Source organism: Aspergillus sclerotioniger (genome assembly GCF_003184525.1).
Source record: "Aspergillus sclerotioniger CBS 115572 chromosome Unknown BO94scaffold_5, whole genome shotgun sequence".
Lineage (NCBI taxonomy): Eukaryota > Fungi > Ascomycota > Eurotiomycetes > Eurotiales > Aspergillaceae > Aspergillus > Aspergillus sclerotioniger.
In genome coordinates this window covers 1,086,482-1,102,505 of record NW_020290995.1, presented here as the reverse complement: position 1 = coordinate 1,102,505, position 16,024 = coordinate 1,086,482, and the positions used below count along the sequence as shown (strand labels likewise).

Sequence of the window (16,024 nt, the reverse complement as noted above, 5' to 3'; positions counted from 1 at the left end):
CGATGGCCACCAACACGGCGAGAGAAATCAATTAAACCGATGGCGTCTACGTGGTCGGCGGGTCGCCCTGCCGAGCCCCAGTTCGGAAGGCGGTCGCCAACCCTTTGCGCGTTACGCGTCCGTCGCGTCACCATCCAGCGATAGCCAGTCCCGATAGCCGTCTGTCTCTCCACGATCGTATTGATCATTATCCCCAAGGTCCAGGTCAGCATGGACGACCCTGTCGCAGAGCTCAATGAGCTCTTTGCTGCTGCTGCCCCAGATGGACTCCCCAAAGATGTTCTCACGGAACTGCAGTCTATCCTGCGCATCCACTCGATCTCTGCGCAGGAGCTGTTTTACAAATGGGAGTCCTACTGTCTGAAAATGGGCCCAGACGAACTAAAGATGGACCTGGGCACTGTGCGGCTGTTTAAAAAAGATGTACAGGATACATTGGAACGGGAAGCCCGAGGAAAAGCAGGACGACAGACTGACAAGAGAGCTGCAGTGACGGCTACCCCCCGCGCTGCTGCGACGTCGGATGTGTTTGGCATGTGAGTTTTACGCCGTCGACTGAGGGACGAAGACTAATGGCCCAGGTTGGATGGACTCACACCGGGGGCGACTGGTCGGAGCAATCCCGGATCAGCGAAGCGGAAATCCGACTTTGCTTCGCCTTCCATGTCCAAGGTTGGGAGGACTGATCAGAATGGTTCGCCAATGAGGGTCAAGCCTCCGATTAAACAGAACGGCGATGGAGTACAGTATGTCACAAATACATGGTGTATAAACTGCAACTGACCCGATAGATCGATTCCTTTTTCCCAGCGCCCGAATGCAGGCGAGACTCTCGAAACAATCAACTCCCACCTTTCACAAGCCGAGACCCCTCTGGCGCCCTACTCCGAGGCCCGCATACGGCCCACAGCGAATACAGACCTGAAGAAGTTCGGATATAAACCCCTGGCAATGAGGCTGTCCGAGGCATCCGAGATCCTCGACGACCGCATTGACGAATTCATGGCGTTGTTTGAGAAGCAGTACGACGCAGACGAGATCACATTCGGCAGCGCCGCAACACAGAGCACCAGCGAGATTGTCGCCGTTGGGCGCATTGCATCCGACAGCATGGAAGGTAAGCTCAACGCGGCGTCACTTGTGCTCGAAACGTCGAGACGGACAGGGGCAGGCGTTCGGGTTCCGTTGAAGCTGGAGTCGGTGCCGTCGGCCAACTTCTTCCCGGGACAGATCGTGGCGCTGCGCGGTATCAACGCATCAGGAAACTACCTTTCAGTCAAAGAGGTCCTCTCCGCACCTCTCCTCCCGCCAGCTGCCTCGTCGGTCGTCAACATCGAAACCATCAACCAGAGGCTCGAAGAAGCGGGCCCCGCGCCCTTGAACATCCTCATCGCCTCCGGGCCGTACACGGCCGACGACAACCTCGACTTTGAACCGCTGAAAGAGATTTGCCGCAAGGCTGCGGAGAGCTACGCGGACGGTGTCATCCTGCTGGGTCCGTTCCTGGACATCGAACATCCCGTGCTGGCCTCGGGGGATTTCGACCTGCCAGAGATCAACGGATTGGACCCGGACACTGCGACACTCACAACAGTCTTCCGTCATTGCATCTCGGCGCCGCTGCAGCGGCTTGTGGCGGCTGTGCCCAGCATCACAGTTGTGCTGGTGCCATCTGTGCGCGACGCCGTGAGCAAACATGTCTCGTGGCCGCAGGAGCAGCTGCCCAAGAAGGAGCTGGGATTGCCCAAGCAAGTGCGCATGGTGTCGAACCCGGTAACGCTGTCACTGAACGAGACGGTAATCGGAATGTGCTCGCATGACGTGCTGTACGAGCTGCGACGGGAGGAGGTGCTGCATGGCAAGCCGACGGAGGGGAACCTGCTGACGCGACTGCCGAAGTATCTGATCGAGCAGCGACACTTCCAGCCGATGTTCCCGTCGTCGGCGCGGGAGATGCTGCCGAGGGCGGGGACAGAGAGCGGGCTGGCAACGGGAGCCATGGTGGACGTGAGCTATTCAAAGCTGGGCGAGTGGTGGAACGTACGGCCAGACGTGTTGATAGTGCCGAGCATGCTGCCACCGTTTGTCAAGGTAAATCCCACGAGCTAATCTTAATATAATGATGATCGGAAACTAACTGAATCTAGGTTGTCGACAGTGTGACCGTCATCAACCCGGGGACGATCTCGAAGCGGCGCGGCGCAGGGACCTACGCACAGATGGCGATCCACGCGCGGACGATAGCAGATGACGAGCGCGAGCAGAAACAAGTGAGCCACAAGTTATATGAGCGGGCGCGAGTGGACATCAACCGGATATAGCGGTAGATAGTAATCATGACGAGATGATCCCCCCAGCTTTATTCTTCCTCCCTCAGTCACCGGATAACAATATAATAAACACTAAACGTGAGGGTATAAAACCGAACCAAACCATACCATAAAAATAAACCACATCCCTAACACCGTCCATCTTCCCATACCCAGCCATACCCCATAACCACCCTCCCCTTCCTTTCCTCCCAACCCATTCAATCCCCATAAACAACCCCTCCCTCCCAACCCCAACAAAAGCCATGAGAGAGACAAAAAATCACCTCAAACAAACCACCCTCCTCCCCCCATCAACCTCCCTCCCCCTAACCCTCCCCCCTTCCCCTTCCCACCTCCTCCAACCCCCCACTAACCAACCCCTCCAATCCCAAATCCCTCCACACAGCCTCCCTCCCCGCCCTCATCGCCCTGGTAATCCCAAACGCAGCATGCTGATCAGGAACAACATCATCCTCATCTTCCGGATTCGGGGGCTGATATTGCGGAAGGATGTAGATTTCCTCGATGGGAAGGTAACTCGGTACGAGGGAGGGGAAGACGAGGAACCGTAGGTGATTGTTGTGTTGGTGCCGGAGGTTGGGATTGTGGTGGTGGTGTTGCCGGAGGTGTTGGTGGAGGTGGAGGTGTGGTGTGGGCGCGTGAAGTCTTCGAAGTAGTCTGCTAACCGGGGGTGGTGCATGTGGATTTGAGTGGGGGTGGAGTCTTTGCTCTGTTTTGTTTTTTTTTGGTTATTGGGGGTTTGGTGAGGTGAGATGGTTTGGGGGAGGGGAGGGGGAGGTACCATTTTGGGGGTGGGGGTGGTGTTGTTGTGTTGGTGTTGGTAGTGGTTTGACGTGTTGGTGGTACTGTAGAGATGGTAGTAGAGTTGTTGTGTTGTGTTGGGGTTGATGGTATTGTGTTATGATAGTAAAGGTGGTGGTAGAGGTGTAGAAGTATGTTGGGTGTTGAGGTGATGGCAACTACGGAATATGGCAGACCGCCTACAACTCATGTTTTATCTATAAAATACAACGCAGCCGAAAAGTTGCCCATCCGTCCTTAATACCTAAACCCTAAGAAATGAAACTACAGATTCGTACTCATCCGATGAACAATCGGCACCGCACTTGGCGGCAGACTGCCCATCTCCGTAACCACCATGTCCACATACTCTGCCGGCGTCACATCGTACATGATGTTCAGCAGCTGCAGATTCGCCGACTCCTTCCAGTCCTCCAATGGCGATGCTGTGCTCTGTGATGCCGTGCTCGACTCCACGGGCGCGCTGGCCGTCGCTTTGCCGCCCTTCTTCGTCTCCGCAGGCGCCGGTGCCGCCGGATCCGGCAACCCGGTTAGCTGCTGCACCGGCTCGATAGTGACCAGCTCGTCCGCATCTGCAATCTCGTTGACCACGATACTGTCCAGCGCGACCCGGTCTGTGAACTTGACCGTCTCGCAGCACACAATGACTGGCACTTCAACACCGCCGGCGCGCTCTTTAGCCGACATGGCGACCAGCGCTGTGCCGACGCGCGAGTACAGTCGTCCGTTACTCGTCATGGCGTGGGCGCCCAGGAACACCTTCGTAGCATCCTTGATGGCGTGGCTGATGCCGTTCATGAGAGAGTATTGCACATCCAGACCGGCGTTAGCGAGCGAGCGCGCCAGGTTCTTGCCCTCGAACAGTGGACGCGAGTCGATGATAGACACCCGGAATTGCTTGCCCTGTTTGTGCGCCATAAGGAGCGTCTGCTTCACGATCGAGCTACCTGCAAACGTCACGATCACGTCGCCATCCTGAATCTTTTGTGCGGCGCTTCCGGCGATAACCTGGTCGGCGACGGTGATCTTCTCGCGGATAAAGCTGTCGATGAAATCGCACAGCGATGACTTGGCGGTAGCTTCGGGAACTGACGGATCGATGGAGGAAATGGCGAGTTTGAGGGCGCGGATGGCGTTACCCTGGCTGATAGACAGCGGGCGGCAGGTGGAGAGGTAGGTGATCTGGTGAGACAGGTGTGTAGTCAAGTGGCGAGCGAGAGAGGTACCCAGGGGGGTGGTATAAGCTTCAATGACCTAAAACATATCATCAGTAACTCCAAGACATCCAAGCATCCCAAGGCCTAGACCAGAGCGGAGATAAATGGGGATCGGATGAACGCACCCTCTTGAACGCCAACAGTGTCGCAACACACCGCGCACTGCTTCCACAAACCACATAATCTCTCATCTGCAACCCCAGGGCCAAAACCGCAGGGTGCACTTCCTTGCCAGCTCCAGCAATTGTAGTCCTCCGCTGCTGGCCATACAAATGTCCAAAGACCGACACATTCTTCTCTTCCTGCTTCTTTTTCAGCTCCGCGGCGCCGACCTGAGCAGTCGCCTGCGCAGAGCCCCTCCGGGGCAACTGCTTCTGACCCTTCTGCTGCGCCGCGGCCGCAGAGTCTTTCCCACCGGCACCACCAGGTCCAGACGCGCCCTTCTTGGCCGACGCGGCGTGCTGGCCACCAGGACCTCCAGCCGGACCGCCACCGGTTGTTTCTCTCTCTGCGCGCTCGCGAGCCCGACGGGCGGCCTTGTCGGCTTTGGCTTTCTTCTTTAGCTCGGCTGGGGTGAGGGCGGCGCCGTCGCCGGAGGGGGCGGAGGCAGCAGCAGCGGCGCCATCTTTGCCCTTGGCGGGTTGCTTGGGGGGTTGCTGTTTGGCGGGTTTGGAGGGTGAGGCGCCCTGCGGAGGTTGCTGGACGGACGGCGATTGCATTTCGGGGGCTGGGGGTTGCGACGCGGATACGGACGAGGTCAGCGCAGGGTCGACGGGATTGGCCATTATGGAAGGAGAAGGAGGAGAGAGGCGATAGCGGCAGTTGGGAGGGGCATTGGAGACTTTTTCGGAACTGGTGGTGGTTATTGTGGGGGTGGCCGAAGGTTGACTCATTAGTTTTGCGCTCCGCCCGCCCACGATGCCATAAGCAGCCCCGACCAGCACCACCACCGCATAGATGGCGTCCAGCACGTCCAGCACGTCCAGTGGCATGGGTACGACCCCTATCCAGGAAGATTCAGGATGGTGTTGATCAACGGGGCCTCCCTCCCTCGACCTGCACCCTGAGTCTCACCCGATCACGCTGAACGTTTCCCTAGAAGCATTGGCAAGGCATACCACCGAACATTATACTTGGCTTATGTAGTACCGATCCTAGTCAAAGTATGTACCCGACTTAACTGGGCAGACATGATACCAAGGCCTTTCGGCTGCATGGGTCCTGCAGCAACTAATCACAAACGTCTCATGGTATTTTTGGGCATCAAGCATCCATCATCTGTCACTTGTCATCCTACCATACAATCATGTCATCATCGAAGAAGAAAATGGAACACAAGTCCAAAATAGAAAACGCAACAAGATATCATCGCAAAAGACCCCAGTCCAAGGCATACAACCAGTGGCCCCCAATTATGTGCATCCAAGTCAGTCCCTTCCAAACGCCATATCACAGAGCCTCCCACGCTGCCGAGTCAAAATCCCACCAAGTCTATCGGGTATTCGTCCAAACATCCCCCAGCGCTCGCCGTCGCTTTCGGCCCTCGGGCTTCCAACTCGGTCGGAATCGCTCATGATCCGTGGCGAGTTTGCGCTTGAACATGCTAAGATCGTCAAGAAGGTTTTCCATATGCGCCTGCATTTCTTGCGCCTCGACATGACTGGTGTCACTCTGGATCGTGTCTTCATCCTCCCAGATGAGTTCTGGCTCCGGCTCCAACTCGACGTCGGATGGAGGTGACCGGGCGCGGCCGCGCCGCTTGCGGTTAGTCGGGGAGCCGTTGTTTTCATTTACACTGTACAAGCTACTCCGGCGTCTGTGGACAACCACCGGAGGAATCGGATTTCGGATACTATCCAAGGCCAGCTTCAGGTGGTTGCGCATGGCCTCATTCTCCGTCTGCAGCTGCCTGATCTTGCACTCACTAACCATCTTTGTCTCCTCCATCAGTCGCTGAAGCTTCTCCACCTTCTGCTGGTACTCCTCGAGCCGTTCGTTCTGCATCTCGTTCTCCCGCCGGTTGGCAGTGGCAAGACTGACACTCAGCTGGAGCGTGCGGATTGTCTCGGCCATCTCTGCAATCTGCTTGTCCCTTTCTGCAGCAGAGAGGTGGTCCTGGTTGACCCGTGCGCGGGTGCGAATGCGCTTGGCTTGGTCCGCATATCGTAGTGTGGAGAGGGTTTCGTCATAATCAGTGGGGGAGATGCACGCAATCATTGCTGTTTTTGAGTTGCCTCCCAGACTATCCTTCAACAGCCAGGTGAGAATCGAGTCACGGTACGGAACGACGTCCTTGCCCTTGCGTTTGCCTGGCCGACCCGATTTAGGATCAGCCAGCGCTGCGATGACTCGGCCCAGCGTCGTCAGAGACTTGTTGATATTGGACCCTTCGCGGAGTCGTTGACCGGTGGCTTCAGTGGACTTGGCTCGCTCTGAACCTGCCAGATCGACGAGGCGTATCCGCGCTGTGCGCTCGGTTGTTTCATCGGTCGAAAGATCGTGATGAATCTGCTTCAAAGTGATGGTAAAAACCGCGTGTGATCGGGAAGACGTATCATTCATCTTGGTACTGGCTACCGTGCGAGAGACATCGCCTTTGCGCATGAACTTCATAATCTCCTCGTAATTCTTCACCGTTACCTCTGTCAAGTCCTTAACATACGGGCCTTCCAAAGGAGACTCGCGAATCCGGAGATAGTTTGGCGGTTCGCTCCGGGGGACCAGTAGATCGCGTACATGTTCGTTATAGACCTCAAAATAGGAGACGCGGACGTTGAAACTGACATCGGGGGTCTCGGCGTTTTCAATGCGCTGGAATAGATCCTCGCAGGTTCTAGGAATCAGTCCAGGCTGTTCCCCGGTGCCCATCATGGTATAACTTTTGCCAGAACCCGTCTGGCCATAGGCGAAGATGCAGGTATGGTATCCCTCGAAATTGTGGTCCAGAAACTCTTCTCCTAGACAGTTGTATACATCTTCCTGGTGCGCATAATGGCTGTCTTTTTCGTTATGTGACCAGAAAGAGTTGTCGAAGACAAAGGACTTATCCTCCAAGACCTTTCCGCGCGCCTGTGATTTGGGCTTTCCTTCGTCTCCCAGGCCCACCTGGGGCGCTTTAAGTTTGGTTGTCTGAGTATATGGGTCCATGCTGATCAGGCATTGGGCATTGCGGTTGATCTCTATACCCCAAGAGGGAATCGCAATTAGCCTATACCCTGAAACTCTCCTCACCTGGCCAGTCAGACGTACCTCTGGGAAGGAACTTTCTCACCCGGACGACAACGCGCACGTTGCCGCCGCCACCGGAAGGACTGGACATGTCGACACGGTGCGCAGGGACAGCCACGCCCTCTCGTGCGCGCAGCGACGGACTAGACGCGTCGGAGCGCAGGGCGGCGGCAGAGGCAGTCATCGAGTTGATGGAAGGACTGGTGATGCCGGTGATTGCGGAGAGGCCGGAGGATGACGCGGAGGACTGGGAGCCAGGCCCGGTGCCGTGGCCTATGTGGTGGTAAAAACGGGGGTCCAGGGACATTTCGTGGCCGTGATCCCTCAATAACTGTACAATCTGAGTGAGGTGCTCACGCTGGCGCTGAAGTAGGTAATGGTACATACAGGCAACTGTACCACCGGTGGGCAACGACCGAGAGGCGGGTATCGGGGATATTGCGGTATGGGTCGTGGCTGCTGGTTAGTGGACCCAGGAACGGGCGGAGTGCTTTCCCTCGGGGGCTCTAGGAGGATATCCAAAGTATATGCTTGCGCGGACCGTCCGTCTGCAAGTCAATTGACGTCCGGCACTAGACAACAGACTGATTCCACTCTCGACATGGGGTAAACAGCCGAGACTCGGGGGGTTCGGGGGGAGCTCCTGCTATGGAAGGTGAAAGAGAGAAACATGCAGCAGTAAGCAAGGAGAAGGAAGACAGCGCACCCCCTGTCGGAGCAGACTACCGTAGAAGCAACGGTCGGGGAGGATCCAGAAGCCAAAGCCGGGGGATGTTGGAGATGATTCTATCGCCATGGGTTCGTTTGGGAATTACCCCATCGGGTATCGGACACAGCCTGAGGCAGCGCAGAGGCCTTCCGGCGGCCCTCGGTTGCCATGGCGATTCGCCCACCACCGCCATCGTCTGCACGAACTACTTCAAGGCGATAACCACGAGAGACAAGGATGTTTCACGCTTGCATACAATTTGATTGTTTCGATTGGTCCCGTGGTCAATGAGTGCGCCGCCGGGAAATTACTAATATCCATTTACACCTAACACAGATTGCCGCATCCAGATCCGGACATGACATATATTCCTTTCCGCTCTTGTCCCGCAGAGTGACGGACAGCATTGGACATTCAACATGGTCTCATATCATAGCCTCTTTTTCAAGATGCCTCAAGCATCGTGGCTCATGCTGGAGCTGACACCTTAATCAAAGTCGTCATTCGCCGCAGCATACATATCTCCCTCGTCCCGACCGCCTTTCGATCCTTGGCTCATTCTGGCGCCATCGATAAACGAGTAGGAGTCGGGAATCGGGTTACCGTCCTTGTCAACGGTGGTCTCGAACATCTCCTCAGGACTCCAGTTCTCGGTGGGATCCTTGGGTTTAGAGCCGGAGCCAGTGGGTGCCATCTTGTCTTTGGCGGTTTCCGCCAAGCGCGAGACGGGATTTGTTCTTGACGACATGATGAGCTGGGTGATTCTGTAGTTCGATCAGTCTCTATTCATTTTGAAATGCTGACCATCCCCGCGGCAATCGAGCACATCTATACTCGCAACCAAGGAAAGCAGCAAGCGTACCAAATGGTAGTACAATTGCTTGGAATGGATTTGATGTGTTGGTTGAGTTCGACAAGAGGATTCGACTGGGGCACGGCCCGGCGTGTTATAAGTTCAAAAGGTGGCGTCGATGATGAGATGATGACGCCGGGACTCGTAGTGCAGCATCATGCGGGTGTTTCTCCATACTTTGATGCGGGAGAGAACGATGTGATTGCATGGTCACAGTTGGGTGAGGTCATCAGAGCCACCAACATTGGTCGAGCCTGGTACAGGGGTTCCATGGTCGGAGTCCGATGTCAGCCTTTCTTTCATGTGGAGTTTGACCTATGGGGACTGGAGAAGATGTATCTTTTGCACTGGTGTCACTTGGGTGTCCTTCCTGTCATGCTCATCCTGTCCATGTGTCCATAAATCTTATTGCATCCGGGGTCGATGCAGTAGGCCTGCTGCTTAGCCGACCCACCAAATCACACCTCGTAGAATGTCAAGTCTTGCCACTATAACTGTTGACTGTATTTGCAGGTTGTTCGAAGTCGAGACATGTAGATGTAGATAACTGTATGCTGTCGACCACAGTCACCGCCTTGTCCACGTGGGGCCGAGATTCCTTCTCCACACTCTGGAGATCAATTAGATTGTCACTCGCTTCTTGATAACGGCCGCCATGGCTGTTAGGGCGGAGTCAATAACCACCGGAATAATGGCAATCTATACTTATCACTCAAAAGTTCTCATGGGACCTCTAATTCTCCCTGCATTTAGCCTCGATAAGGGACTTGAGACTGCGGGGCATGATCGCGGTGAAGCTTACTCCGATCAGCTCCGATTTCGCGTGGAAATACTCTCCTACCGCTGACTTCTATCGTATCTGTTACTGGCTGGCTTATCGGACCAGATAATTAGTGCTTACTCCGAACGGAGTACGGAGTACCTTTGATATGATAGTGACTCAGACGATTCGTAGAACGAGGCACTGGCCGATTTCTAGACACGCGAACTGGTACCCACCCATTTCCACAGACTCGGTCCCCTACTAACGTTAGATCCACTAGATTAGAACATAATATACCATTTTGTCGACGAATCCCACCAATCATCCCAAATTAGCCACGAGGCTAGCTAGCCAAAAAGGACGCCATCATTGAGTTACAGAAAATACTCCCCCAACTTGCGATAAGGGTCACTTCACCATAGCTATCGGAATTTGACGGATATGGTCTTCACCACTGATGGAAGTCTAGAATCGGCAGCAATGAGATACCCCGTTGTCTACCTTTTTCCTGTCAGGATGGCAGACCTCACTACGGACGCTGAGACCCCCGACGGCTGTCCGCCCCGGTGCTGATAACGCTAAGATTCACATGGTCGGGCATCCGATATCTCGTGCTTAATGCCACAGAGGCTTATTAAAAGACCCTTTGGAACCAGGATGGTTGCTCCCTGACTCGGAAGCTGCCAGCGTTCGACATGAGTGCCCCAAGCTGTCCGAGTAACAGCGAGAACCAGTTTGGCCCTCGAGTCAATAGCGCATGTCGTCCATTCGACTTCACCCTGTTATTTGAAGATGCATTCTTCAGCATTCTGCCATCGACTATCCTTCTACTCTTGCTGCTGCCTCGATTCGAGATCTTGAGGCGTTCATCTGTAAAGCTGAACTCGTTTAAGCTTGCCGTGTACAAATTGGTATGGAAAAGAGCTCCATTTTGGATGTAATGCTGACAATAGCCGGCAATAGAGTATTTTAGTTATCCTTTTTGCCTTGCAGATCGTGTTCACAGTATACCAAATCCAGACACCAGCTCTGCACACAAGGATCTCAACTCCATCAGCGGTGCTCAACTTGACTGCAACTCTCGCGGCACTTATCCTGTCCTTCTTTGAGGACCAACGCCTTGTCAAACCATCCGATACTCTCGTGTTATACTTTTCAGCCCTGACTATCTTGTATATTCCTCGGCTCCGCACGCTATGGCATATTCCAAGCTATGTCCCTCGGGGACTCTTTACGGCCATCTACATTGTTATAGTCTTGGCTGCTGTTCTTGAATCGGCAAGAAAAACCGTGATGCTTCGTCCTCTTTACAAACATATAGCAGTTGAACAAATTCATGGGTTTTGGGGCCGCAACTTCTTCCTCTGGCTTTTTCCACTGTTTCGGAATGCATATACTCAGGTTATTGGAGTCGATGATCTACCCGATATCGACTCTAGATTGAGAGCTGAATATGCAGAGGTGCGCCTTCTACAAGCCTGGCAAAAGACACATGGGAAATACCGACTACTCAAAGCAACCTTTCGTGCTTACTACAGTCCTTTCCTCTCCGCAATCATTCCACGGGCGATGATGGTCGTGTTCACGTTTTGCCAACCGTTTCTTATCACGGCGACGATAGACTATATAAGCGCACCAAGCACCCGAGAGAATAAAAGATATGGGCAGGCCTTGATTGGAGCATATGCACTGGTATACTCTGGAACCGCAATCTCTACTGCTGTCTATTACCGCCAGGCCAATCGAATGGCAACCGTCGTACGGTCCGGTCTTGTGGCAATGATTTACGAGCAAACGGTTGCCCTCAAAACCACCAACTCAACCAAGGCAGAAGCTGTGACGCTAATGGGAACCGACATGCAGCGAATCGTCACAAGCGTGCGAACATTGCATGATACATGGGCATCCATCGTATCCGTCGGAGTAGCAATCTGGCTTCTGGAGCTGCAAGTCTACATTGCTTGTATTATGCCTGCTATAATTGCTGTTGTATGCATCCTTGGGACGACGCCAATCTCCAGTAGATATGGAACTGCCCAGGCTTTCTGGATAGGAAAGGTGCAAAAAAGGCTTGCTATTACCTCCACAGTGTTGAAGGATATGAAAGCCGTGAAGATGCTGGGACTCGAAACGATCTTAGTCGACGTGATTACTACGTACAGGAAGACTGAGCTCGAGGCCTCCAAGCGATTCAGAAAGCTTCTTGTTGGAATTGTGATGTTATGTAAGATTATCCCCTAAATTCGAGGCATGACTGACTTTATAGCGTGTGTACCTGCCGATTTTGCCCCGTACGCGGTTTTTGTGGTCTATACGATTATTGCATTGACTCGGAATGACCAAACGCTTCTAACATCACAGGCATTTACAACTGTGTCTTTGGTATCGATCCTTACAACACCCCTGCTGTCATTCGTTCAGACTCTTCCTCAGATAACTCAATCAATGGGTTGCTTTGAGCGAATCCAAGATTATTGTTCGAGAGAGTGCTCAATCGACCTCTCAACTTCTCCAGATTCATCTAAAGCATCTAATATTTCTTTTGATGGAGTTGAATTGGCGGCAATGCCAAAGCAGGATAAGAGTGGGGACTCACCATTGCATGGATTTTTTGTATCATTTCAGGATGCGAACATATCTTGGGCAACGGATGGTGAAACGGTTTTGCGCAACCTGACCTTGTCAATCCCTAGAAACAGGATCGTGATGATCGTTGGACCCGTTGGCTGCGGGAAATCAGCCCTTTTGGAGACCATCATGGGCCGGATGTTTGTCAAAGATGGGAGCATGCACTCTCCGGAAGCAAGTGTTGCGTACTGCCCTCAGACCCCCTGGATCATGAACAGTCCCATCAGGTTCAATATTACGGGGGAGACTGAATTCGACGAAAAGTGGTATGATTCTACAATCTCGGCGTGTGCTCTCACAAGTGATTTGAGCATGCTGCCTGGTGGCGATCTGCATATGGCCGGGAGTAATGGAGTTTCTCTGAGTGGAGGACAGAAACAGAGGGTGGTAAGTATCATGTCAATATACCATCTTGTCTTAAGCTGATTACTCCTGTAGGCTCTTGCGCGGGCAGTGTACTCCCGACTTCCTACCATCGTTCTCGACGATATCTTCAGTGGGCTTGACTCTCATAGCGTCCGAAGAATCGGCGAGAGTCTGTTTGGCCAGACAGGCCTCTTCCGTAGGACAGACAAAACAGTGGTTCTCGCAACCCATACTCGTAAGTAGCATGCAGCCTTATATGTCTATGTCTAATACAAAACAGAATACCTCCTCCCTTATGCGGACGAGATCATCCTTTTGAATGACGGCAAAAAGGTGGATCAAGGCACCTACCAAGAATTTTTGATTCGGCACCCCGAGTACGTCGGGGCCAAGACAGAAGGAAACTCGCCATCTGATGCAGATAATCTCACGGCACAGGACACACAAAAGCCGTATGAGACCATTGCCGAGGCCGATGAATCAGATGATTTGAAAAGAGACCTCACTAGACGGGATGGTAGCTGGTCCATATACAAGTACTACTTTCGAAACGCAGGGTTCGCATCGGCGGCGATTATGGTGGCATCTTGTCTTGCCTACGGGTTTACTGGTCAATTCTCTAGTATGTCTACGTCCCTTTGTTTTGACAAAACTAACATATCCAGCGCTATGGTTGCAGTGGTGGTCCGCTGCGAATGAGCAGCAGCCGAACACCGATGTTGGAAAATATCTTGGTGTTTATACTGTCCTCTTTGTTGCGTCATGTGTGACACTTTGGGCAGCCTGCTGGTATGTGCCATCTTCAACTAGGACGGTGCGAGGCTAATGGGACCAGGACATTGCTGGTAAATATTATTGGCAATACTGCTTTGAATCTGCATTCAGAGCTACTGCAAGCTACTCTTAGGTAGAAGCATTCTCCATCCTCCACATGCCCCTGCTAATTTAATTGGCTCCAGTGCACCCTTTAGGTTTTTTCAACAAACAGATACCGGGTCGATAATCAACAGATTCAGCCAGGATATGGAGTTGATTGATTTCTCGTTGCCGTTGGTCTTTTTAAATTTTATGGAAGGTATGGAACATTCTCTTTGTTCTCTTTCAATGCTGCCACTAACTTGTCAATGCAGGCATCAGTATCTGTGTCGTATGCCTTGTCATCCTCTGTGTCATCGGGAAATACATCACCATCACAATCCCTTTTATGTTGCTCGCTTTGTGGGCAATTCAGCTCGGCTATCTTCGCACTTCCCGGCAGGTGCGACTTTTGGATATTGAGGCCAAAGCTCCTCTGTACTCCCATTTCCACGAGACTGTTAGCGGTATATCGGTTATTCAGGCTTTCCGGTGGCAAAGAAGCTTCCATCAGCAATGCATTGCTAGGCTGGACCAATCGCAAAAGCCATTCTACATGCTCTACTGCATCCAACAAGGTCTACAGCTTGCTCTGGACCTTGTTGTGATGGTCTTTGCGGTGATCCTGGTTGCAGTTATAGTTTCACTGAGGGACAAGTTCAGTCCGGGAGGGGTTGGTGTGGCATTGAACCTGACACTTACCTTTAGTATGACTTTGAACCGAACCATTGAGTCATGGACCCAAATGGAGCTTTCAATTGGAGCGGTGTCTCGGGTGCGACAATTTGTCGAGGAGATGCCTCCGGAGGAGACAAGTCGCTCTTTGCGTGTTTGCGAAGACCGGCTGCCTCAAGGTACAATCAAATTTGAGGATGTTACTGCAGGCTACAGGTAAGCACATATACCAAGTCATCGAGCCTATCTAATGAGACCAACACATTCAGCCCAGAAACCGAGCCGATCCTCAAGAATCTCACGATAAACATCAAGCCCGGCGAGCGGATAGCTGTCTGCGGTCCTTCCGGCAGCGGGAAGACATCCCTAATAATGGCCCTCCTTCGAATGATTCAAATCCAGGATGGACAAGTATCGATCGACGGAGTTGACCTGTCTACCATTGATCCTACGTCAATTCGATCTCAGATCAACGTCATTCCACAGGACCCCTTCTTCATGCCTGGCACGTTACGATTCAACCTCGACCCCAAAGGAGCCCTTCCAGACGAGTCCATAGTCTCCGCAATCCAGAAGGTCGGATTATGGACCCGCGTAAGCATGAACGGCGGGCTAGGCGCAACAATCGATACCCTTGATTGGTCCTATGGTGAAAAGCAGTTACTAGCCCTTGCCAGGGCTTTGACTGTGAAGGATAACCATATACTAGTTTTGGATGAGGCAACCAGCAGGTATATCACTCCACCCTCTCCATCACCCATACTCGGGTACTAACCATAACTAGTGTGGACCGGGAAACCGAATCGCTGATGTATGAAATCATCGCCAAGGAATGCGCCAAACAGACTGTGATCGCGGTGGTTCATCGTCTGGGACACATTGACTGGTTTGATCGTGTGGCGGTCCTTCAGCAGGGAGAGGCGGTAGAGTTTGACTCCCCTCGGACACTGTTAGAGCAGCAGGATTCGGCGTTTAAGAGACTGTATACCGCTTTGCAGAAATAGACACGAGGTGTTTACTAGTATCAGCTAGTTATATGGAGGAGCAGAGGTGACACTTGACTACTAGTCCAAGACTGATACCAAAGACTGACACCTAAGAATGATAAAGGTTTACTCCAGATCATCGACACAGTACCCTCCGCATGGTAGCTAATTAATTATCCAAATCAAGACACTCCACCAATATTCAGCTCTAGGCTTAGCATACAACTCTCCATCCTATCATAAGACCTATAACTGCATGACTTCATTCTTATTATAAATCAACTGTGACTCACAGTTACTGAGTGAACCAGAAGCCTTATCATCAATTACTTGCCCCTGCCACTAATAACCCCTGTCCATACAAGCTACGACCAGGCAGCAGCCCTAATCCCTGCATCCAATCTAGCCAAACCCACCCACGTGTCGGTTTCCGACGGCGAACGCATTCAAGACAGGTTCACACCATCAACGACATCAATTGCACCCCCCCCTCCCCCCTCCGAGATGCTTAAATACCACTCCTCCTCCCCAATCCACCTCTCCCAACCCATCCTCCTCCATTCACTTCAACCCAGCCCAGCCCAACCCAACCAACCCAACCCATTATATC

At 52.8% G+C, this 16,024-nt stretch overlaps 7 protein-coding genes across 7 annotated transcripts; 3 read left to right on the top strand and 4 right to left on the bottom strand.

Moving 5' to 3' along the window:
* On the top strand, positions 1-2,347 carry BO94DRAFT_326520 (DNA-directed DNA polymerase alpha subunit POL12). The gene is made up of 4 exons (XM_025606943.1): positions 1-536; positions 582-746; positions 792-2,091; positions 2,148-2,347. The coding sequence occupies exons 1-4, from the start codon at positions 211-213 to the stop codon at positions 2,319-2,321; spliced, it is 1,965 nt and encodes a 654-aa protein (XP_025471036.1). The 5' UTR covers positions 1-210; the 3' UTR covers positions 2,322-2,347.
* A 310-nt stretch (positions 2,348-2,657) lies between these two features.
* On the bottom strand, positions 2,658-3,257 carry BO94DRAFT_326402 (Apc13 domain protein). Its single transcript, XM_025606942.1, has 2 exons — positions 3,115-3,257; positions 2,658-3,042 (listed from the first exon to the last, which is right to left on the bottom strand). The coding sequence occupies exons 1-2, from the start codon at positions 3,115-3,117 to the stop codon at positions 2,734-2,736; spliced, it is 312 nt and encodes a 103-aa protein (XP_025471035.1). The 5' UTR covers positions 3,118-3,257; the 3' UTR covers positions 2,658-2,733.
* A 141-nt stretch (positions 3,258-3,398) lies between these two features.
* Positions 3,399-5,136, bottom strand: BO94DRAFT_554066 (translation initiation factor eIF2B subunit delta; the record flags this gene model as incomplete). The annotated part of the gene is made up of 2 exons (XM_025613695.1): positions 3,399-4,388; positions 4,477-5,136. The coding sequence occupies 2 exons, from the start codon at positions 5,134-5,136 to the stop codon at positions 3,399-3,401; spliced, it is 1,650 nt and encodes a 549-aa protein (XP_025471034.1).
* A 436-nt stretch (positions 5,137-5,572) lies between these two features.
* On the bottom strand, positions 5,573-8,308 carry BO94DRAFT_532211 (kinesin-3 family protein uncB). Its single transcript, XM_025611077.1, has 3 exons — positions 7,967-8,308; positions 7,601-7,910; positions 5,573-7,530 (listed from the first exon to the last, which is right to left on the bottom strand). Exons 2-3 carry the CDS (start codon positions 7,884-7,886, stop codon positions 5,843-5,845), a joined length of 1,974 nt encoding a protein of 657 aa, XP_025471033.1. The 5' UTR covers positions 7,887-7,910; positions 7,967-8,308; the 3' UTR covers positions 5,573-5,842.
* A 225-nt stretch (positions 8,309-8,533) lies between these two features.
* BO94DRAFT_532210 (uncharacterized protein) lies at positions 8,534-9,350 on the bottom strand. The gene is made up of 2 exons (XM_025611076.1): positions 9,151-9,350; positions 8,534-9,052 (listed from the first exon to the last, which is right to left on the bottom strand). Exon 2 carries the CDS (start codon positions 9,034-9,036, stop codon positions 8,776-8,778), a length of 261 nt encoding a protein of 86 aa, XP_025471032.1. The 5' UTR covers positions 9,037-9,052; positions 9,151-9,350; the 3' UTR covers positions 8,534-8,775.
* Positions 8,933-9,883, top strand: BO94DRAFT_532209 (uncharacterized protein). Its single transcript, XM_025611075.1, has one exon. It carries the CDS (start codon positions 9,085-9,087, stop codon positions 9,541-9,543), a length of 459 nt encoding a protein of 152 aa, XP_025471031.1. The 5' UTR covers positions 8,933-9,084; the 3' UTR covers positions 9,544-9,883.
* A 674-nt stretch (positions 9,884-10,557) lies between these two features.
* Positions 10,558-15,571, top strand: BO94DRAFT_510587 (ATP-binding cassette transporter). The gene is made up of 11 exons (XM_025609738.1): positions 10,558-10,815; positions 10,868-12,128; positions 12,171-12,919; positions 12,971-13,133; positions 13,179-13,520; positions 13,564-13,687; positions 13,734-13,805; positions 13,858-13,973; positions 14,029-14,644; positions 14,698-15,159; positions 15,213-15,571. The coding sequence occupies exons 1-11, from the start codon at positions 10,600-10,602 to the stop codon at positions 15,430-15,432; spliced, it is 4,341 nt and encodes a 1,446-aa protein (XP_025471030.1). The 5' UTR covers positions 10,558-10,599; the 3' UTR covers positions 15,433-15,571.
* Positions 15,572-16,024: the final 453 nt, after the last annotated feature.

Coding starts and splice junctions, on each gene's coding strand:
- BO94DRAFT_326520 (XM_025606943.1), top strand. CDS start 211: ATGGACGACCCTGTCGCAGAGCTCAATGAGCTCTTTGCTGCTGCTGCC. Junction 537..581: donor ACGTCGGATGTGTTTGGCAT/GTGAGTTTTACG, acceptor CTAATGGCCCAG/GTTGGATGGACTCACACCGG. Junction 2,092..2,147: donor TGCTGCCACCGTTTGTCAAG/GTAAATCCCACG, acceptor AACTGAATCTAG/GTTGTCGACAGTGTGACCGT.
- BO94DRAFT_532211 (XM_025611077.1), bottom strand. CDS start 7,886: ATGTCCCTGGACCCCCGTTTTTACCACCACATAGGCCACGGCACCGGG. Junction 7,531..7,600: donor GAGAAAGTTCCTTCCCAGAG/GTACGTCTGACT, acceptor CTTGGGGTATAG/AGATCAACCGCAATGCCCAA.
- BO94DRAFT_532210 (XM_025611076.1), bottom strand. CDS start 9,036: ATGTCGTCAAGAACAAATCCCGTCTCGCGCTTGGCGGAAACCGCCAAA.
- BO94DRAFT_532209 (XM_025611075.1), top strand. CDS start 9,085: ATGCTGACCATCCCCGCGGCAATCGAGCACATCTATACTCGCAACCAA.
- BO94DRAFT_510587 (XM_025609738.1), top strand. CDS start 10,600: ATGAGTGCCCCAAGCTGTCCGAGTAACAGCGAGAACCAGTTTGGCCCT. Junction 13,688..13,733: donor ACACTTTGGGCAGCCTGCTG/GTATGTGCCATC, acceptor TAATGGGACCAG/GACATTGCTGGTAAATATTA. Junction 14,645..14,697: donor GATGTTACTGCAGGCTACAG/GTAAGCACATAT, acceptor CAACACATTCAG/CCCAGAAACCGAGCCGATCC.